Source organism: Crotalus tigris, unplaced genomic scaffold (genome assembly GCF_016545835.1).
Source record: "Crotalus tigris isolate CLP2741 ecotype Arizona unplaced genomic scaffold, ASM1654583v1 scf7180000018518.7366548510:968632, whole genome shotgun sequence".
In the NCBI taxonomy this organism is placed as follows: domain Eukaryota; kingdom Metazoa; phylum Chordata; class Lepidosauria; order Squamata; family Viperidae; genus Crotalus; species Crotalus tigris.
The window spans coordinates 217,889-239,935 of NW_024097054.1; the positions used below are offsets into that span (position 1 = coordinate 217,889).

General features: G+C 42.4%; 1 protein-coding gene and 1 pseudogene across 4 annotated transcripts in view; one reads left to right on the forward strand and one right to left on the reverse strand.

Moving 5' to 3' along the window:
- FAM13A (family with sequence similarity 13 member A) overlaps positions 1-22,047 on the reverse strand; it is a 144,349-nt gene that overhangs the window by 83,010 nt on the left and 39,292 nt on the right. For all 4 annotated transcript variants that reach the window (XM_039353399.1, XM_039353400.1, XM_039353398.1 and 1 more), the window contains exon 7: positions 2,624-2,793. In XM_039353399.1, the coding sequence (XP_039209333.1) occupies positions 2,624-2,793 (170 nt within the window). The remainder of the gene's footprint in view (positions 1-2,623; positions 2,794-22,047) is intronic.
- LOC120312551 lies at positions 3,925-4,352 on the forward strand (annotated as a pseudogene).

Genomic DNA, 22,047 nt, shown 5'->3' on the forward strand with positions numbered 1-22,047 from the left:
TAAGTAAGGTACATGTCACATTAAATCTGATATTACCAGTAGCTGTGCTGGCTGGGAAGATAGGCACGGTAGTCATAACAAAACTGAAGGGCACAGAGTTGGGAATGGTCACATTAAGAGGAGAAAGCAGTCACCATGTAGACTCTCCAACTTATGGTGCTTAAGCCGTGTAGGCAATTATGGTGTCTGTACATTATAAAAATAGAATGGCAAAGACAAACAGGGTCACCCCTAATAACTTGCTTATACGTAGGATTTAACTTCCGGTTTCCAAACTACAGGTTTTCTTTCTAGATCTACAGATACCAAAAAAGCTGAGAAAGCAGTTTCGTCTTTCATCAGTTCTATTCCTAGCAAATTTTAACAACAATAGCAAGAGGAAAATTTGCCTTGATTGCCATGGAGACAAAAATAACATGTTCCTGGAAACAAAGAATAAGGAGGAAGCCATGGCATTTTGTGTTTTATTTAAAATTTATTCCTTAAACCAGTGGTTCTCAACCTTTTTAATGCCGCGATCCCCAACAGGTCGTAAGTCGAGGACTACTCAACCAGTTGTAAGTCGAGGACTACTCAACTGGTGCAGCACCGTTTGCAGAATGGGACTTTTGGCGGGCTCAGCAGGGTAGAGACAGCCTGGACAATTCCTATTGGCTTTTGAAAGCCAATAGAATTAGACTCTATTCAAGAGAGTCTATTCTATTGGCTTTCAAAAGCCAATAGAATAAAAGAGAGTAGCACAGCTAAGGAAAAGGGGAAAAAAAATGGCGGACTGCATTGTTTGGCGACCCCCGTGAAATGGTCGTTCGACCCCAAATGGGGTCCCGACCCACAGGTTGAGAACCACTGCCTTAAACAAAGGCAGTGCAGTATCTTCTCCAAAATATATATATTTCAAATAAGTAAAGAAGCAAAAACAATACTGGGAAACACAAAAATCGGTTCTGATTTGTATCTGTTCTAATGTGCTTTAATTCAATGGATTTGATTTCTGACTATACTACTATGTTATTCTTAGGCTCCAAGGGAAGCCTAATCCATAACCTGTCGGTCCTGGTGATGAGTAACTCAAGGCTACAGAAATACAGGTAGTCCTCAACTTACAACTGTTTGTTTAGCGACTCTTTAAAGTTACAACGGCACTGAGAAAAAGTGACTTATGACTGTTTTTCACATTTGCAGCATTCCCATAGTCATGTGATCAAAATTTAGACCTTGGCAACTGACTACTGCAGTATTCTGAGGTCATGGTGATCACCTTTTGTGGCTTTCTGACAAGCAAAATCAATGGGAAAGCCAGATTCACTTAACAACCATGTTACTAACTTAACAATTGCAGTGATTGGCTTGACAACTGTGTCAAGAAAGGTGGTAAAAGGGGGCAAAACTTACTTAACAATTGTTTCGCCTAGCAACAGAAATTTTGGGCTCAGTTATGGTCGTTAGTCAAGGACCACCTGTATACCTTCTTCTGGTTTCACACAGGAAGTTTTGGTACACCGTGGCTGATATACCACGACTTAGGCTTAGACGTGTGTGACATTGAGAAAGGCTTCTTGCTCTGATCACGTTTCTCCAGGTAATCCTTCAAGGTAGCTGAATGAAGCCGTGCCCTAAGTAAGGGCTGCATGGAATTAACACGCAACTCCAAACTAGCCACTTCAGTTGAACACAGAGAGGACATTTCCCCTGCAGCCAGACGTCAGCACTTTTCATCAGCTGCTTCAGCACTTCTGTTCAGACAATGTGTCTTCTATGACAGGGCACTACCTCAAAACATCTGCCGCACCTGGAGTCAGGGCTACTCTGCAAAGCAGCCCCTTTTCATTTTACCAGCTATAATACAAAGGGTTTTCAGGTTCGTGCAGAATCTTTGGTTTCAATGCCATTCTAATTTAGACTAGCTTGCCTTTTTTGCTAACATTTTCATTTACCTCTTTTTGGCATAGACCAGGAGTTGTTGTTGTTGTTTTTAAATTACAGGCTTGAAGTGGAAAAAGCCGTACATTTTTGCCTCACTGGCAGACTCTTAAGATTTATCTGCTTATTTTCCTGCAGTTAAAGCAGGTCACAGGAAGGAATGGTTAAGGTTATGTTTTTTCCCCCCAATCTCACATTACAAGTACTGAAATAGAGCCAAGATAAGACCACATCCAGTATCGCCTTGTTTCATTAAGAACACATCTAACAAATAGAAGCATTCCTTTAGTTTACCCTTCTTATTAACACTAATGCTTGAAAAGAAGTATTATCTAATTTGTCATAGACACGGTTTCATTATGTTATCAACTGTTGTATTTTCCTGGAGATCGTTAACGGGGACCGCATCAAAAACCACACACATCTGCTGGCATATTTCTAATAGTGCTGTTAGCACTGCAGAGTTTTTGGCATGCACCTAAGGAAAAGATCACTTCGCTATTAATAATAAAGGAAATGAGTGTCTAATTGATGGTAGCCATGACTGGCTGCTCAGCATCTAAGATTTCTTAAAGCACTTGCCCTCTGCTGCAATGCTCTTAAGCTGCGGGCTTTGTGTACCCACAAACACACAGTAACGCTCTCAGAAGATGATGTGGAAACTAACCTTGCCTCTGACCTTGCAGAAAGAAGAGACACTAACCTGGTGAAGAAGGCAGCACTGCTTAGGAAGGAGATTTCATCAGCTAACTCCATCTCCTTGGGACACAAACTATCCGTTAAATGGATGCTAACGCAAGGAATTCCATCTGACAGTCTCGGCTGCAGCATTAAAGGCGTCAGAGATGCTCTTTCTGGTTTGGACTTTACGATCTAGAAAAAGCCAATCAAAGAAAATGCATCACTGTGAGGGACAGAGGAATTTTCCCAGCTGATTTTTAGCAGGTAGAGTGGATTAGTATTTTTTAAATCTCGGCAAAGAATGACTCAGCAATTCCACACACACACACACCCCAACCTTCTGGTATAAGGTAAGCATAAAAGCATACAGCTGCAGCAGGGAACATCTAGCAAAAATCTTGCAATGTGTTGAAATGTTTGGAAAAAAAAAAGCTGAAATGTGATTAAATAATTAGTTTCAAAGAAAGGCATGCTACACTTTTTGAGTGCTCTCTTCTCCATTCTCTTCTACCTTGTAGTAAACTCCCCAAATAAAAGACGATGATTTCCTTGAGAAAGAGTGCTAGACTGCTATTACCAAAATAGCAACACAAGATTAGAGGTATTATTATGTACATTATGTAAGTAGAGTTAATAGCTGCCTAACACAACTACATTTATGGTATTCTTCCTGGTAATACTGCAAATCTGGTATGAAATAACTGGATTTTAAATGTATGGTTATTTATTGTTTTAATGTTTTATATGGTATTTTAACTGTATGGCTGTAAGCTGCCTCAGCCAAATGGGCGGCATAGAAGTTTAATAATAAACACACATTTTGTTTGTGCTTATTTACTTTACTTACTTTAAAAGCAATACCTATTATTATGCATGAAGAAATACCAGAACACCCTTTCCTGCAATTCCTTCCCCTCCCCTCCCCCTCCTTATCACCCTTTCCTACAATTCATAAATATACAGAAACTGGATAGCCTGGCTGAAAACATTTGTTTCCTTTTCGAAGCACAAGAATACAACCAAAAGCACGCATACGTTATAGGACTGTTAGAGAACATTAGGCAAGCAAGCCACCTCTGAGCATCTTATTAAAGCAGTTCAACTTTGTTCCATGTGAGCCTGAAATGATGTTTCTGTTTAAGGAGATGCTTCTTTGGTCCCATTACACCCCAGGCTGTCTAGGTATGATTTATATGACTGGTTGCTTCATTATCATTCAGTTCCTATGGACCCCCCAAAAGGTACTAATGACCCAGTTCTAACGTTCCAATTGACCCCCTCATGTCATGCCCGGAAGTGCATCACTGCGGGAGCGGTGAGGTGATGGAGGCCGAGGGGGATGTGCAGCTGGAGGCCAAGCACAATGGCTCCGCGGTTGGCGGGGATAGCTGCGGAAGCACGACAGTGGCGCGGCTGACCTAGAGTGCGTGACCGACTACGCGGGGGAGAAGGAGATCCAGAGCTCCAATCTGGAGACGGCCATGTCAGTGATAGGGGACCAAAGATCCAGAGAGCAGAAAGCAAAGCAGGAACGAGAAAAAGGGCTGGCAAAAGTCATCATCAAGAAAGAGGATCTGGAATTGATTATGAATGAGATGGAGATATCTAGGGCGGCAGCAGAACGCAGCTTACAGGAACACATGGGCAATGTGGTGGATGCACTAATCACTCTTACCAATTGAGAACTCTGTGCTGGATGTACTTCTGTGGAGAAAATGAAAAATATGCCTCTGGAGGGCCTTTTTTATGCAGATTATGCACTGTATGTGCCGCATTTCAGGTATTCAGCAAGCCATACCCATTTATGGGTATTTGTGGCGTCCTGCAATCACATGACTATGATTTACATTTTGCCGAAAACTGGTGTTTTTGGCAAAAAATGCCCCATAGCGAACAATTGGTTTGCTTAATGACTGTGGATTCACTCAATGACCATGAAGATTTGCTTAGCAACTGCCGCAAAAAATCATAAAATTGGGTTGTTTGGATCCACTTGACGATGGTCAGAACTTGTCACTATAGTGGGCAGGCTCCATTGATTCTTAAGTCCAGAACTACCTGTAGGTCATCAGTAAGGCAACTTTAAATGAAAAGGCTGATCTCGATACTGATATGCTTGTTGTGATTCTGGAGACCTTTATCAGAAACATACGTTTTCAAGCTTCTGCTCAACCACAGATGTTACGTTCAGGATTGCTCTTCCATGAATAAATCTTACGCAATGACTTTGATGTTCCACAAAAAAAGGCAGGATATAAATGGAATAAATAAAATCTTAGGAAGTCAGTAGAGTATGGGCAGAGGTTTTGAGTGGTTGTTCCCCAGATGGCGTGTGGGGCTTGGCAGGAGCCTACTCTGCCAAGTCTCCAAAATGCCAAGTCCCCTCATTGAAAATACACTACACGTTCGTGTTATTTAACCAAGGCAACTTTAAGATGTGTGAACTTCAAGTCGCAGAGTTCCCCAGACAGCAGGGGCATTATAAAAACATTTCCAAGCTTTTAGGCATTGCTCCAAGCTTGAGAAACACTGCTTTAGACATACCTTTACCTCCACAGTTGTACATATAAAATAATTTGTTCGCTGGGCAGACCCTAGTGCAGCGGTTCTCAACCTGTGGGTCGGGACCCCATTTGGGGTCGAATGACCATTTCACGGGGGTCGCCAAACAATGCAGTCCACCATTTTCCCTTTTCCTTAGCTGTGCTACTCCCTTTTATTCTGTTGGCTTTTGAAAGCCAATAGAATAGACTCTCTTGAATAGAGTCTAATTCTATTGGCTTTCAAAAGCCAATAGGAATGGTCCAGGCTGTCTCTGCCCTGCTGAGCCCGCCAAAAGTCCCATTCTGCAAACGGTGCTGCAAGTTGTCTGCAGCGAAGGCGAGCTGTCTGGAAGCTTCCACCCCTCCCTGCTGAGCAACTACTAAAAATGTAAGTAAAAGAGGGCCAGGGGTGGGAGGTGGGAGGCCGGCGGGCGCAGGGAGGATTGCTGGCACGCGTGGGGCCCGGCGGGTGCCTTATCTCCCTTGGGCTGGGCCAGCTGGTGGCCCAGCCGGTGGCCAGCCTGCGCCGACTCTGCTGCTTGCCAGCTACACCTCGGCCGGCGTAGGGGGCGGCACCACGCATGCGTGGCGCTCCCGGGCAGGAAAGTCCTCGACTTATGACCGGTTGGGTAGTCCTCGACTTACGACCGGTTGGGGGTCGCGGCATTAAAAAGGTTGAGAACCACTGCCCTAGTGAAACTGAGAGATTTGACCCGATCTCATTTCTTATTGATGCAGCAAGATCTGCTCAAGTTACATCAGTTTCCAAACATTTATTTCAGTGAAATAACTATCCCAAGCTGAACTCTTCTTGAAATGATCCTTTCAGGTAGACATTTTTAAAGATAATCTAATCACTAGAAAAGGCACAGATGTACTTTTATATCATCATCTTTTGGCTGATCTGAAAAAAAAAAGTGAACCAACTGTGCACTTTTGGGAACACACTAGTGAAAAAGAAAAAAAAAATGTCAAGAATACATTGTTGGGAGCATCAATCAAAAATGAGGGGGCCCTTCCAGTCTGACATCCTTTTCTTTCTCTCTTCCTTTTTTTTGTTCCCCAAAAGCAGATTGCAAGTAAAAGATAGATCTTATTAAATAATTTAAATGAACTCTTGCAGAGGGGTTTCGAGAGGAGTCTGATGGGCTGCCTGAAATAAGCTGGAGAACCATATTTGACCCTAGGAGAGCAGGTTTCTGAATGGTAATACAAGTAGTCCTTGACTTACAACAGTTTGTTTAGTGACAGTCTGACATTACAAGAGCCCTGAAAAAAGTGACTTATGCTGGTTTTTCACTTACAACCATTATGGCATCCCCATGGTCATGTGATCAAAATTCAGATGCTTGGCAACTGGTTCATACGTATGAAGGTTGCAGTGTCTTGTGGTCATGTGATCACCTTCTGTGACCTTCCATCAAGCAAAGTCAGTGAGGAAGCCAAATTCAATTAACAACCGTATTGCCAACTTAACAATCGCGGCAAGGAAGGTTGTAAAATGGGACAAAACTCACTTAACAAGTGTGTCACTCAGCAACATAAATTTTGGGCTCAGTTGTGGTGGTTAAGTCCAGGACTAGCTGTAGACTGAATGTAATCAATGTAATTGATACTGATTCACCAATTTTTCCATTTGTTTTGAGCTAGTTGACATCTTAAAGGATCCATGACTTATGATTATAAAAACATTTCCAAGCTTTTAGGCACTGCTCCAACCAGAGTGTTAATTTGTAGTCTATTTTGGAAAGAAGAGGGAACCCAGAGTATTGAATTTATGTAATCTCAGACCCATTAACAAGCCTCCTGAGGAAATATTTTGGCAACTGCACTGCTAAAACACATGAAGACAAAATACAGAGACCTAGCAGTTGGACAACCTCAAGAAATCCTCACTGCCTTGTTTGCTTTCACAAGGGGGAGGGGTCAGGGTGACAGTGGGAAACAAGAAACAAAAAACAACAGCACAGACTGCAGAAGTTCACCCACAGAGTATGTAAACGAAGCCAAGTTATGTTAGCAACTGCCTAAATAAATGAACGAATCCATCCACATACAAGAACCTCTTCACAACAGCATAATTATAGGCAGTCCTCGATTTACATTAAGTCAATGGGAAATCTGGCAGGGAATGTTGCAAACTGCTGCCTGTCTTTCATCTCTGGGGGCTGCCTGAAAGAGCTGCCTGCCAAGGGGAGCTGAATTCCTGTGGCAGCATGCAGAAACGGAGCTGAAATCCTGAAGACTTCAGGTCCATTCCAGTGCCCTGCTGAAGGAGTTCCTTTATATGCATGGAAGAGACCCAAATTCCTTCAACAGGCAGCTCTTTGAGCTAGCCCCAGAGACAAGCAGAAGCCGAAATCCAAGCAGAGAGTGGAGAGATGGTATGTTAAGAAGTGCGTATTGCCTCAGATCAGTGGAGGGGGTCTGGTGCTGGCCACTCATGAGTATCTCTCCAGTCAATGGCTGAAAATCCTGTTTGTATTTCAATATTTTCAGCTCCTGAATGAATGGTGTTTCCTAGGCTTTACCCTACCCTCCTGAGACACCCTGCACTCCTTACCTGGAACTCTATCCGCTTAATGACCCACAAGATTGCTAAATGACTACATTTTAGAGTATCAGGATTGGGGTCATTGGAGAAGCAGTCACATGGGCATCTCACTTAATCACTACTTTGGTCAAAGAACAAGATTTCAGCCTCAGTTGTGATTGTAAGTTGAGAACTACTAATACAGCAATAATTAATAAGATCTGGGAACAATTCATGAGATCCCAAAGGACTTCACAAATTACTTCACGAATGAATGCAGCAACATGTCAAAGGAAAGGAGCAACACGCTTAGAGAAAAAGAGAGAGAAGGGCATTGTAGTCCAGTAGTAAGAGGCAAAGGTAGCGTCTTCTCTCAACCTTCAACACAAGACAATGAAAAGTTTAAGTAAAATCACTGTGGAGACAGAATGAAGTGCTCTCTTAAGAATCAACCAGAGTAGCTCCAGAGATTAACAAGAGTCCACAGAACCACATTTTCAGAGCCTTTGTAGGAAAAAGAAGCTATTTTGATTTATGAATATCTCCTATAGAGCCATCAGGTAGCATATCAAAGTTGCTACCCTCTTCCTTTCCTGATTTTAATTTCTTGTTTTGTGCAACAGGAAAAAAAATCCACACACAACATTTTCTCAGGTGTCAATAAGCCAAATATATTTCCATAGCAAGCATGACTGATGCAGGAAGAGTCTAACCCTGTCCACTCTAACAATTACTCCATGTTACCAAACCAAATTAATTTTCTACAGCAATTAAACCAAAACATTTGTCACTAAGGTCATTTTTAATATTGCTCCTGCTATGATAACTACTACAATTATTACTGCTAGTATTACAACAATTACTACTATCACCAAAGCATATAGATCTTGAGTATTATATGCATTATGACTCAATGATAAAAATTACAGAGCTTATAGTAGTGATTTCTTGAGTCACATGCCTGCACTTGACAACTCCATACAACTTTTTAAATACGCTGATCATAACCATGAATCTTCGCAAAAGCATCAGTTTTGATTTCAATATGGGGAAAAGTCCTTGAGAAGTTTAGTTTGCTCACAAAACTAACGCCAATGCCATAATGAAAGATTATGCTACTCAAGTCCACGTATATACACCCAAATGGGCCACAGTGCTTTACTGGGAAACCGTTTCCATTTATGGTAGTCTTATACTTAATATCCATGATACTGAATTACTGCTTAATGAAAGAATGTAGGTGTCTCACTTACATGGTTGGCATTGTGATAAATGGCATGCTAAATCAAGCAAAAATATGCAGGTTTTTCAAGAGCCACTGACAGTTTTCATAAACACTGTAGACTTCTGCTTCCCATCATCCTTAAGTGACTGGAAATTAAGGGTATTGGAGAAAACAGCCCTCTCTCTTAATTACTCCTAGTGAGCTCTGCATGTCTATTTGCAAATTTTGGGTTGGTGTGGGATGAATCAGAAAGGAGTTTACTTTATTGTCTAATGCCCAACAATCTTATTTTTGCTCTGATACTGAATACTTCTTTTAGCCCAGTGTTTCTCAACCTTGACAATTTTAAGGCATGTGGACTTCAACTCCCAGAATTCCAATGCTGGCTGTGGAATTCTGGGAGTTGAAGTCCACATGCCTTAAAATTGTCAAGGTTGAGAAACACTGTTTTAGCCTTAGTGTTTATAAATGATCATTCATAATTCCTCATGATACCTTGTGTGCACAGAGAGAGTGTCTTTGTTTTAAATGGAGGAATACTCTTTCATATGGACTTCTTATCAGGCACAAAGAATGACGACCATATATTAAGTTACAGTTAAGCTGATTTATTGCTCATGCCTATGCACAAGAATCTTGTCATCTCATGGTCAGCACTAAATTGGTCAGCACTAAGAATTAACGGAATTCAAGAGGGATTGAACTTAGACCGTTTATAATAACGTAACTCCAGGCTGATACCTCTCTTGACTCCACCCCCAGACTCTGCCTGTCCTTTTCCCACGCTTCTTCCTCAAGCCCTCTAAAACAGGGGTGTCAAACTGCCGGCCCAAGGGCCGGATGCGTCATGCCAAAACTGCGCCCATCCCATTGCCGGCAATTGAAAAAAAGTCACGATACGTTGCAACACGTCACGAGACATTGCGAATTTGACACCCCTGCTCTAAAACAAGAGCAGCGTGGATGCAAGTTTAATTTTCCAGTAAGAAGCTGAGTCTTGTAGTACTAAAACTTGTAACTCTCCTGAGAAGTTATCTGCTGCAGATTTAGACTGATAGAAAAATGTACTTATTCACATACCATATAGTTAATGTATAGAATTCACAATATAGTTATATGTTCTAACCTTGGCTTTTCAAAGAAGAATGAGACCTGCATCACAAGTATACAGTAGTGTGACCTTCTCTTGCTTAGAATTATATCCAATCAAGGTCATTGAAAGTTCTCAATTTTTTTCCTACCATTCTATTTTTGTGCCATCATCATTAACCAACTTTTCAAGCTTACTGTTATCTATGTGGGTTATCTGCTTTGGTTGTGTTATAACTAAGGATAGGAAAAGCTACATACCCATCCCTGATTATGTGTGCTTGTGTGAGAGAAACTGTGTATGTGAGTGTGTAAAGACTTGTAAAGACATCTTCATTCTAAATTCTCTTATTTAGCCACATAATTTAGGGTCAAAGTTATGAAGTTTTCTGTTTTTTCCAATAGCCATCTGTCCATTTTTTGTCACCGCACTGTAAGTTTCTAAACTAAAACCAGAATGGTGCAAAGAATGGCACAAAGTATAATCAAGGGCAGACACTAAGTCTCTCATGGAGACAAAATAGTGATTATGTTAAGCTTTACACGAAGACACCTCAGTGAAGTTATGACAGCATTCTTCAGTTGCTGAAGTGGTGTTTCACAGAACAGCAAAAGCTGTTCTCTGCTGTACTAGCAAGCAAGACACAGATTAATAGGTTTACATTACAAGGAGTCGTATTCTGGCTGAACTCCTAAGGATAAGATTGATTTGAAAGTGGAACCGAATTCCCAGAGAAGGGACAAGCCTTCATTGGATACATTCAAGCGGAGGCTAGACAGCCATCTATTTTGAGTCCTTTAATAAGAATTTCTGTTTGAGCAGAGGTTGCTTTCACCAATCTAAAAGAACTCTTCCAATGCTATGATCCTAATTTAATCTGACAAGACAATTTCTCCATCAGCACATTTTTTTTTCCATTTTCAAAGATAGCAAGCTAGAAGTGGTTCCTTGCCTCTGGTTTTCAAGGCAAATAAAGACAAACCACATACTGTTAAAGCTTCAATGCATCCTTTCATTTAATATCCATTAAATATTAATAACCACCAAGGCAGCAGGCTGATAGTTTTTGAGGAAGAAAACCTTCTTCCCCCACATCCCCATTCAGTTATAACTACTACTTGAATGTCCCAAATATGCTTTTTCAACAGGGCTTTGTTTTTCCTTAAAGACATTTCTCATCCAAGATGCTTGTTCAGAACTGAAGAAGCTTCTTGAATGAGAAGCGAAACGTCTTCAAGGAAAAACAAAGTCCAGTTGCCTTTTGAAAAAGCACATTTGGGACAACCATGACTTGGATGACTGAGAATCTCCACAGACATTTAGCTACTACTTGAATGGTTTTACAGTAGCAAAGGAGCTGGGACAAAGAACGTATATCAGAAGAGACACATTTAGGAAGTCCACTGGTGAGACCATGGAAAGTCAATTATCAGCAGAGTAGAGGCCCAATAAGCCAACATCTGGCCTGATAGGAAATGATTTCCCAGGTCTGGAACTTCAGAAGAAGCCTTCAATTCTTGCAGTATTTTGGAAATAGGAATTAAAGACTTTATACAAGCAAAAGAGGCAATGCTCACCCAACAGGCTATTTTTTGCCCCTCGTTTAATGAGCAATCTCACAGAAATGAATGCAAATGGGATTTACACAAAGCGCCACCAGAACTGTTGCAAAAAAGAGAAGGAAGCCTGTAAAATCTGCAGTTCAAAAACAGATCAATAATTCTTTTTTGCTTTTGAGAGCCAAGATAAAATGTTTTGACAGTAAACTACTAAATTATTTGGACACCAGTTGTGATGTAACTGTATCCAGCAGACTCAGTTTTATATATATTGTAATAATGTTTGCAAGTATTCAGGATTCATCTAAAAGCATAGCATTACCCAGATACTTTTCAAAAGTAATTTTTATGTATTTTGCTGCAATAGTTGGCCAGTAAACACTCAGCTCCATCTAGCTGTCCTGACTGTACCACGAATTAAGGGATTACAGGGTCATATAAAGGCAGTATTGACAATAGTTGATTCATGATTGCACAGATTTTTAGTAACAGGGTCTTGGGCAGTCATAGACTGCTGCATAGACTGACACCTATTCTACTTCCAAAATCCATTGCTCTTACCCCATCTCTCCTTACTTCCTGCCAATTTTCAGAAAGACACAATTAGTCAGGTTTTTGTTACTGGCAAAAAAGCCATCTCGCTTCTAAGCAAGTTTTTCCTTTCACTGTATACAGTTTGTCAAAACCCTCCTGGAAGAACAAAAGAGACGTCATGCTGCTAAAATGCCAGTTTTTATAATGGGAAAATAGGAAAGTACAAAGTAACTCTTAGGATGTTGAAGAAGTTTGGAGCGCTGTGATTTTCAAAATGCATTGTGTGCATTAACCGGGGCTCTACCAGGACTTCGATTTGATGAACCACAAAGCTTCACCCCTGATGAACCTCAGCAAGTCAAGGTTTGGTGAGCAGACCTCTACAACAGCCATGTACAGTGTGAGACCCCAATCACATATTGTTATTTGGAGCCTTCAGTGTAGCTTGAGTGCTCCACAAAAGGTTGCATTGACATTTTAGCGAGACAAATGGGGAAAATTATTGTACAGTGGGATGCAGTAATTCAATTAATTTTATTTAGTTGGCTTCATGAAGTGTAATTTTAGGTTAAATTAAAATAATTTATGGATTTGTTTTGGCTATTTTCACTTCTTTCACCAGATTCTACTTACTTAGGAGAGTGGTTCTCAAGGGGGTCTAAGACAACTTGGCATGGCCAACTCACCACGGCCAACTCACTGTGGGACAAGAGTTACACTAATATCAAAGAAATGGTGGAATAGAATTATTAAAGAAAGGGTGTAAAAGAAGGGACAAAATGAAATGTGAATGACAAAAACTAAAAATATTTTTTAAATTATTTTAAATATTTAAATTGAATTGTTGAATTCAATTCAACAACGGGTTGTCCCAGGACGAGTTGGCTGTGGTGAGTTGGCCATGGTGAGCTGGCCGCGCCCAGTTGTCCCTTTCCATTTTCAAGATGCCAAACAAGAGGAAAGTGCAGTCCTAAACTTGGAAAAGGATTATATACCCAAATTTGAAAGAAACTTGTGAAACTGTTTTGAATTTCCATTAAAGTCATAAAGTTATAAAGATCACATGTTCCCTATTGTGTATCAAAAGATTTGGTAGGGGACCATGCCATAGATGTGCTAAATTACCACATCTGATGTATCTAAATCTCATCAGCTACCATAGGTTGGTTGTATCATTGTTCTTTTTAATTGCTTCATACTATATTTGCAACTGGTTGCAATCTCTCATATTTGTCACAGGTAGTTTATTTGGAAAACTCTGAACTTTAAAAAATCATTTTGAAGCAAGGTCCAAGCTTCCCCCTCCTAGTGCAGCATTGTTAGTGTTAATGATGGATAGATGCACACTTTGGTACCAATGTTTTTGATCCTTTTTTGCCAGAAGCACATCAGTGCTTCAAAGACAGAGCAGCCTGGTTGAGTCAACTATTGATATTGGCAATTGCAGCCATTTTTTATTCCTGGATCATTGAGCCAAGATTTTTAAATTGATTAACCTGCTCATTGTGAGCGCCATCAAAGTGGATGGTAGCACTTACCAACTTCCTTGTTGACTAATCTGAAAAATCACACTCTGTGGGCTGGAAAGCACAGAGATCAGTTCCAAAGAAAACTTGGCTGAAGCATGGATAGGGAGATCTAGCAAAATGTAGGCTCAACTGGAAGCAAACAACTGGTCCATAATAAATAAAAATGGAGAAATACTCAGTGAGGCATCAGCTGACTCATAGCACTCATACAGCCACATACTTGTTACTCTATGACAGGGTGTCAAACTCACAACGTCATGTGATGTGTTGCGACGTATCACGACTTTTTTTTCCATTGCCGGCAATGGGGTGGGCGCAGTTTCACCATGATGTATCCAGCCTGAGGGCCGGCAGTTTCACACTCCTGCTCTATGGATTATTACCAGATATGAGATAAGAGCTTCAGGTTCAAGTATCAATAGAAGTTTTGATCTGTTTTTCCCACTGGTTGGAATAAAGTCTTAATCAAAACTGTGCATCTCTTCAGCTAAGTTCCCTTATTTTATTTTATTTTTTGTTCTGAGCTCACACTCCAATTCAATAAATGGAGAGAACTAAAGCAAGCATTTTATCCAAATTTATGTTTACTATGAACAGGATAGATGTAGGTTTATGATATTCTTGTGATAGGCTACTACTAGCAAATGTCCTATACCCTGCCAGATTTAGGCTGAGAAATGACTAAACCCCACCCCAAACATTTTACCTTCTATAGTTTATAATTTTATCATTTTTAATCACTTTGACAGCCCTGTCAAAATTATCCAACACAGGTCTCCCTTGTCCAAACCCAGCCTTACTTACAAAAAGCACATGGCTACACAGGGTCCATTCGAGGATACCTAGACAATATTCCAAAACTTTCAGTATTTTGCTATTTGGCTAAACTACGGTTATCTAAAGGTTTCTGAGGAATGCTAGCTGGCACTAATATTCTCTGTTGCTCTGCTAACTACCACTGAAATTCACTTAGTTTTAAAACATTACTTTTTCTCAGCTTTTCAAAACGGTAGGTCATTTTTAATTTCTTGAACAAAAGCAAGGTAATTAAAGTAAACAAACACAAAGAACCACTGAAGATCAATAATAGAAAATGCAGAATAAAATCCAAGCCTATGCAAATTCAGCACAACCATCTTAAATGATGGTTCGGTAGAACAAGACTTTCTATAAGTAGTTCTCCTGCCCTGATTGATCATTCCTTTCCATTTCAAGTTCCCCTTTACAGGAATATAAATTTTAGAGCTGTGCAGTACTTCAGATTTGAAGTAAAATATGTTTTGAACAGCAGGGGATGTCCCAAACAGCACCCGTCTACAACTCACAAAAAGAGCTGCATCTTTTCCAGAGATCGTATAACTGCACTAGGCATCTTGATGTTAAATAAAGTTTTCATGGCATGCAGACAAAAAGGTAGCAATAATTAGGAATAGTAGTTCTTTAGCTAAGCTACTTATAAAAGAGGAGCATGCATATGGCTGGAAAAAAAAATACAAACAATACACCTAACCTGGATTTGTTTAATCCAGAGAAGACAAGATTAAAGACGGATGATATTGCTCATGAAATAACTATGGGTTGCAATGTAGAAGAGGGAGAAGACTTGTTCTCTATTGCTCCAAAAGGCAGCAGCAATAGAGGGGATTGAGTCTTGATGGTGTCCATCAATTTAATACTGTAAATTTCCAATTCAGATTTTACTTGATATCCACATCTCTCTCTCTCTCTCTCTCTCTCTCTCTCTCTCTCTCTCTCTCTCTCTCTCTCTCTCTCTCTCTCTCTCTCCCTCCCTCCCTCCCTCCCTCCCTCCCCTTAGAATTAAACAAGGGAAACTAAAGTATTTCAAAGCAAAGTGAACTCTGGCATCATTTTCATTTCCAAGAATATCTCTGAGTGCCTACTATGTTCTCAGAAAACAAAAATGGCTGCTCATTTCTTTTTTCAATGTGCCAATCAGTTTGAGCAAAAAGGCAACAATAAGTAGAGAGATAGGCGAGACTCTCCTGCAAAAGCATGGTGAGAAGAGTAGATGGTGAGTAGCATTTTGATCAATTAGTGCTTTGTAGCTAGCATACCTATGTGATAAGTACTCAAACTCCCAGCAGGTATTTTACCACAGAATCCAGATGTTCTCAATATTCCAAAAATGCCACCAGGCCCAAAAGTTGTGGGAACTTTTTTCCAAGAGTTGTTCGACAATGGTGGTAAATTATCAAATCTATAAAATTGGTCATGAGACTTAATAATGCTAAACCGGTAAAAATGGCTTGGTTTTCTAAAACAAATTGCTGTTTTCAGAAACACAGCAAGCCAATCTTAAAACTGCTAATCTGTGAAGGTTTAACTATTAGATAAGATTAGGAAGGAGTTGTATGTGTTCTTTTATAAGCCTTGCTACCTGAACTAAAGACCTCATGATGGTGAACTTCCACAATATAGTTTAATATCTAACTTCATTTTGTTTAATCTCACAACAAAGATTGATTAAGGAAACAAACACATCATTTTCTGTATTCATGTTCTTTCCCAGGAAAGAGAACATATAAAGATACCAAAGCTACTGTCAATATTATGCTACGGTGTGAGAGGCTGGAGAATTTAATAAGGAGAAATTCTGCTCCAAGTACAGAATTTTTATATTGGTATACTATACATTACATCATTGCATCTGTTTCACCTTGACTGGTTTTGAAAAAGCTAAGTAGGGTCACCTCTAGCTAGTTCTTGAATGGGAACATCTAGGAAAACCTGGGCTTATAGGCTAGTCTGGGATCTTGAAAAATATCCCAGAAGTTTTTAGTTACTAAATAAACACTTAGGACTCAAACCCATCCTTTATTCTTTATAAATTACAAAATGGCTTTATTTGCTACATTTATTTCCTGTATTTCTATATCACTTGGATCTTTCTCAAGAATTCATAGCCGTTTACAATTTACACTACTTGTAAACTGTATATTCTATCTGCTATTCATAGAGACAAAAATGTGCTTTTCACTGATTATTGGAAAGGTTGATATTGTTCTGTATATAGAACACAAAGATCTCTCATTAACCTCCAAAGAAATCAAGGTTTTTGGAGTCTCCTAAACACCAAAAAAAAAATTCATTTCCCTATCAGACTGAATGCCTATAATATATGTGGCTGCCTCTTCCTTATTCTTTCCTCAAAGATGCCCTGGGCAAAGTCCTGGCTGATCTCGGTGTCTTTTGCCATTGAGAACAGGAACAAGGGCTTCAAGTGTTAGGCTTCTCAACAGGAATTGAATATCCCAGGTTATGCTTTCATCAGGTACAAAACAGTTGTTCTTGTTGTGAACTCGTGTCCGACCCATTGCGACCCCATGGACAACGTTCTTCCAGGCCTTCCATCTTCTGGAGTCCATTTAAGTTCACACCTACTGCTTCAGTGACTCCATCCAGCCACCTCCTTCTCTGTCGTCCCCTTCTTCTATTGCCCTCAATCTTTCCCAGCATTAGGCTCTTCTCCAGTGAGCCCTTCCTTCTCTTTAGGGGGCCAAAGTACTTGAGTTTCAACTTCAGGATCTGGCCTTCTAAAGAGCAGTCAGGGTTGATCTCCTCTAGGACTGACAGGTTGGATTGCCTTGCAGTCCAGGGGACTCGCAGGAGTCTTCTCCAGCACCATAGTTCAAAGGCCTCAGTACTATTTCTTAAAACCAGCATCCTTTTTAACATTATGTTCTCAGTTAATAAGTTCAGAAGGAAGAAATATCTGATGAAAAGTTAATTATATAACTCGGTGTTTCATGAGTTAGGTAATGAAAATATTCCAGATTGATGGCTCTACTTTGGCAGTTTAGGACAAAGATAGAGAGGTCACTCTGATTTTTCCATCTGTGGCCATTCCAATGCACTGGAAGGAGTGGTTATTTTTTCTGGAGCACATGGGGATAATTGGCTAAATTAACTGCTTCTGATGCCTGGAAACATTGGCTGTCCAAGTGCTGAGGTGGCTAACTTATACTATGATATTAACCCCTGGATTACCATGGGGGATTGAAGATTCAGGGATTGTTGGAGGTTGTCCACCTTGGCTGCAATTTCTGTCAGACCCAGTGTAAAGAACCTTGACTAAGCAGGCGGCGACGCTGCGGAGAAGGCTCGACGATACGGCGAGGCAGATGGGCGGCGCTAGAAATGCCGACGCTCAGCTGATGACGTCTCGCCTGCGGCGCGTGTCTAAAGACAGATTTAGGCTGCCGATGCCCCGTTAATGATAATCTACATGCAACGCGCGTCGAAAGGGGATTGAGCTGAATTGACTGCTTAACTGCTAAATTGAATTAACCGGGATGCTGGGTCTGACAGACATGAGGGTGTGGCGAGGGTGGAGTGGTGATTGGTAATTGGTAATTGGGGCGTACACTATGGGTGTGGTGGCGGGGCTTATTTAATACGCCGGAGTGGGAGGTTCCCCAGGGCTGACTTTCTTTTCAACTGAGCAACGTAATAAAGTCTGAAACTTCGTTGAATCCTGCATCGTTCCTAATTCTTGGGATCAGTTGCCTATAGTTAGGACGAGCTTACATTAAGTCAGCCCTCATCCTAGTTACATTAATTGTTCTAACACCCGGTACTCGCCAGGGACAAGGGGCTATGGCAGAGGGAACGCAGGGAGAGGACCCTGTCATGGCTGAAGACTCGGAGGAATCCGGTGAACAGCTGGAGGGCCTGGCGGTGAGCGACACGGGGGAGGAGCCAACGGTGGTTCGACGGAAGGAAAAAAGTTGTGCTCCCGTAGTTGAGGCTCCAAACACCCGACAGCAACGTCCAGCGGATACGGGGGGCGAATGGTGGTTTAGCCCAACGCTGGGGCTCCCCGAGGATGGTCGTGGACGGCGATTGGCGCCAAGCTTTACCGGTTGGAGGGAACGCCGGGTCACTGGAAACCATGAGGAGGAATGGAGCTGCTCCACAGCCCCGGGGCAGTACACACTGGATGTCCTTAGAGACCAGTTTGGGGAACGTATATACCCCACTACTATACATAGCCCTGGCAAGGAGAGCCGACCTTACACCTCCCAATTCCGATTGTCCGGCACAGAACTTAACCTGCACCCGGATGACCAGTTCACGCTGCGGGAACCTACCACAAGGCAGGTGGGAACAGAGCGTACACGTTATGGAATGGGGATGAGGGGAACGGGGAACAGGCCGGCAGACCCTGATGACATGGGCGCAGGACCCACGGGGGGAGGAGCAGGGACTCGCCCTAGACCATCCCCGGCGGCTGGTCGGTATGGGGGACAGGTGCCGCCTCCATGGCCTCAGAATATGGTGTGGAACCCTCCACCTATAACGCTTACATTTGATGGGGACCCAGATCGCCTGGCAGTCTTTCTCAGTCATGTCCTGAACCATCTAGACCGCTATTCCACCTTGTATTCATCCAATTGGTCGATGGTGGTCGCGGTTACATCAAGTCTGCAGGGAGAGGCGGCTGCATGGGCAGCTGATCTTTATAGCGACCAAGCCAGAGAACTAGCTGATGTGGGGCTCTTCCTGGATGCGTTAAGAACTAGGTTTGAAGATCCAACCCGCTTACAGTGGGCGGAGGCCCAACTAGTGGGCCTGCGACAAAGAGGGAGACCGGCAAAAGAATACATCCGTGAGTTCCAGAAATTAGCGGGGAGACTGCGATCGTGGCCGGATCGTTTAATGGTCCACCACTTTCGGAATGGCTTGGACAACGAGATACGCCGGGCATGTATAGTGAGAGGGATAGGGGGGCGTCTGTCCGATTGGTTTAAAGCTGCAATGGAACTGGACATCGGGTTGAGGGAGCATACCGGTGGACGTGAGAACAAACTACCATCCCGCCGGGGCCAGGACCCGCTCACAGGCCCTATGGTCCAGGCCACACCGGATGCAACGCGCTCAAAGACAACTTTTAGGTGTTTCCGCTGTAACCGACCAGGACACCGAGCAGCAGAGTGCGGACTACCGGCAGTACTAGGGACACCAACAGCAATCGGCAAGCCAGGTTCTACACCGCAGAAAATGACGGAGAAGTCACGGATAGCCCACCAAGCGGGACAGACACCGATACAGCCGGCTTCCGGTGATCATTCCCCCATGTTACAGAAATACGAAGAAGACGACCCTATAGAAGATTCAATGGTGAGTGAACCAATTGCCCCATTCACCATTCCAGTAACTCTTACGAGCCCAATCACTGGGGAAGCGAGGTCCTTTCAGGCATTGCTTGATACCGGATGTACCCGATGTTTAATTAATAGGGGGGTAGTACAACAGATGGGGATCAGGGTCACTCGGCTAAAATCCCCAATTCGGTTCGAGCAAGTAGATGGTTCACTGCTAGGGGGGGCTCCAACCACGTTGGTGACCGAACCAATCAGGATGGATGTAGGTGGTCATTGGGAGGTTATCCGATTCGTTGTGGTCCCTTCCATGACCGAACCTCTCATTCTTGGTTTGGCCTGGCTGGATAAATGGACACCGGTCATCTGGTGGGAGGATGGGTCTCGACGATTGCGGTTGCCGTGGGTCCTCAGCCACCACCCACACCTGATTACAATGGGGATAAAGGGCTGGGTGCTGTGGATCCGATACCGGAAGGGGACGGACCCGGATACCCGTCAGTCTACAACGACCTGGCAGCAGTCTTTAGCGAACATGAATGCGATACCCTACCACCCCATAGGGTAACGGATTGCGCCATCGAACTTATTCCCGGAGCAAAGTTGCCTAAGCCCAGAATGTACCCCATGACATTCACTGAACTAAAGGAAATGAGGGAGTATATCGATAAAAACCTGGCTAGGGGTTTTATAGAGCCGGCTCGCTCTAAAATAGCAGCACCCGTAATATTCCATGAAAAAAAGGACGGAGGCCTGCGGCTCTGTGTAGATTTCAGAGGACTGAACGCGGTATGCATAGAACCCATTTACCCGTTGCCTCTCATGAAAGACCTCCTTGCCCATTTAGCTACTGGCAAGATTTTCACGAAATTAGATCTTCGGGAGGCATATTATAGAATACGAATAAGGGAAGGAGATGAGTGGAAGACCACTTTTAACTGTCCCTTAGGGAGTTATCAGTTCAAGGTGATGCCTTTTGGTCTACAGGGAGCCCCGGCTGTATTCATGCAGTTAATAAATGAAGTCTTGCATGACCATCTTTATAGGGGTGTACTTGTATACTTAGATGATATACTTATATACTCAAGTACAATGGAGGACCACATACAATTAGTTCGAACAGTGTTGAAAAAGTTACTAGATTCCAAACTATACTGTAAAGTGTCAAAATGTGAATTCCACAAAGACCGTATTGATTACTTGGGATTCCGGGTTTCGGCGATGGGAATAGAGATGGATCCCAATAAGATACGCAGTGTACTGGAATGGCAAGCCCCAAGGACTCGTTGCCAATTACAGCAGTTTCTGGGGTTCGCTAATTTTTATCGTCAGTTCATACCATCCTTTGCTGATGTGGCCCTACCATTGACTCAGTTGTTACGTACCAAACACAATACTGGTAAACCCCGACCAAAACAACCGCTGGAATGGACTATGGCCTGCCAACAGGCCTTTGAGAAATTAAAAAGCCTGTTTGCACAGGGGCCGTTATTGGCACATCCTGACCCGGACAAGCCCTTCATCGTACAAGCGGACGCTAGCGACGTAGCCGTTGGAGCCATTCTATTGCAGCGTAATGAGAAGAATATACTACAACCGTGTGCCTACACGTCCAAAAAATTCACTGAAACGGAACGACGCTGGGCGGTGTGGGAAAAAGAAGCATTTGCAGTGAAATGGGCATTATCCACCTGGCGCCATCTGTTGGAAGGGGCTCAACATCCCTTCGAGGTCTGGACAGATCATCAAAACTTAACAGTGCTTCAAACACCAAGGAAACTAGCGCCTAAACACGTCCGATGGGCGCAGTACTTTCAACGCTTCAAGTTCAATTTGAAAGTTGTTCCAGGTGGAAAGAACTTCCTAGCGGACGCACTCTCCCGAATGCCCCAATATGACAGCAAACGGGAACAGGTGATCCAGGCCGTCATACCTCAGTGTAATGGGGAGTCCGAAAAGGCAGAAGTTTGTACAAAGGTAGCAACCTTTGAAGAAGAAATAAAGGCAGCTTTAGTAACCGATCCTTGGCTATCAGCGAATCCAGGGATATTGACCCATCGTAATGGCTTGGCCTGGTATGGCGATAAATTGTATATACCTCAGGAAGTACGCGACCGGGTATATCATCAATGTCATGATTCCAAAGTAGCAGGTCACTTTGGTTTTGTGAAAACGCTACATCTAGCAAGAAGGCGATTTTGGTGGCCAAGTTTAAGGAAAGACATTGAAACATATGTAAAGGAATGTGGAGTTTGTGCCCAGGCGAAAGTAATACCTAAAAAGCCAATGGGATTATTACAGTCAGTGTCTG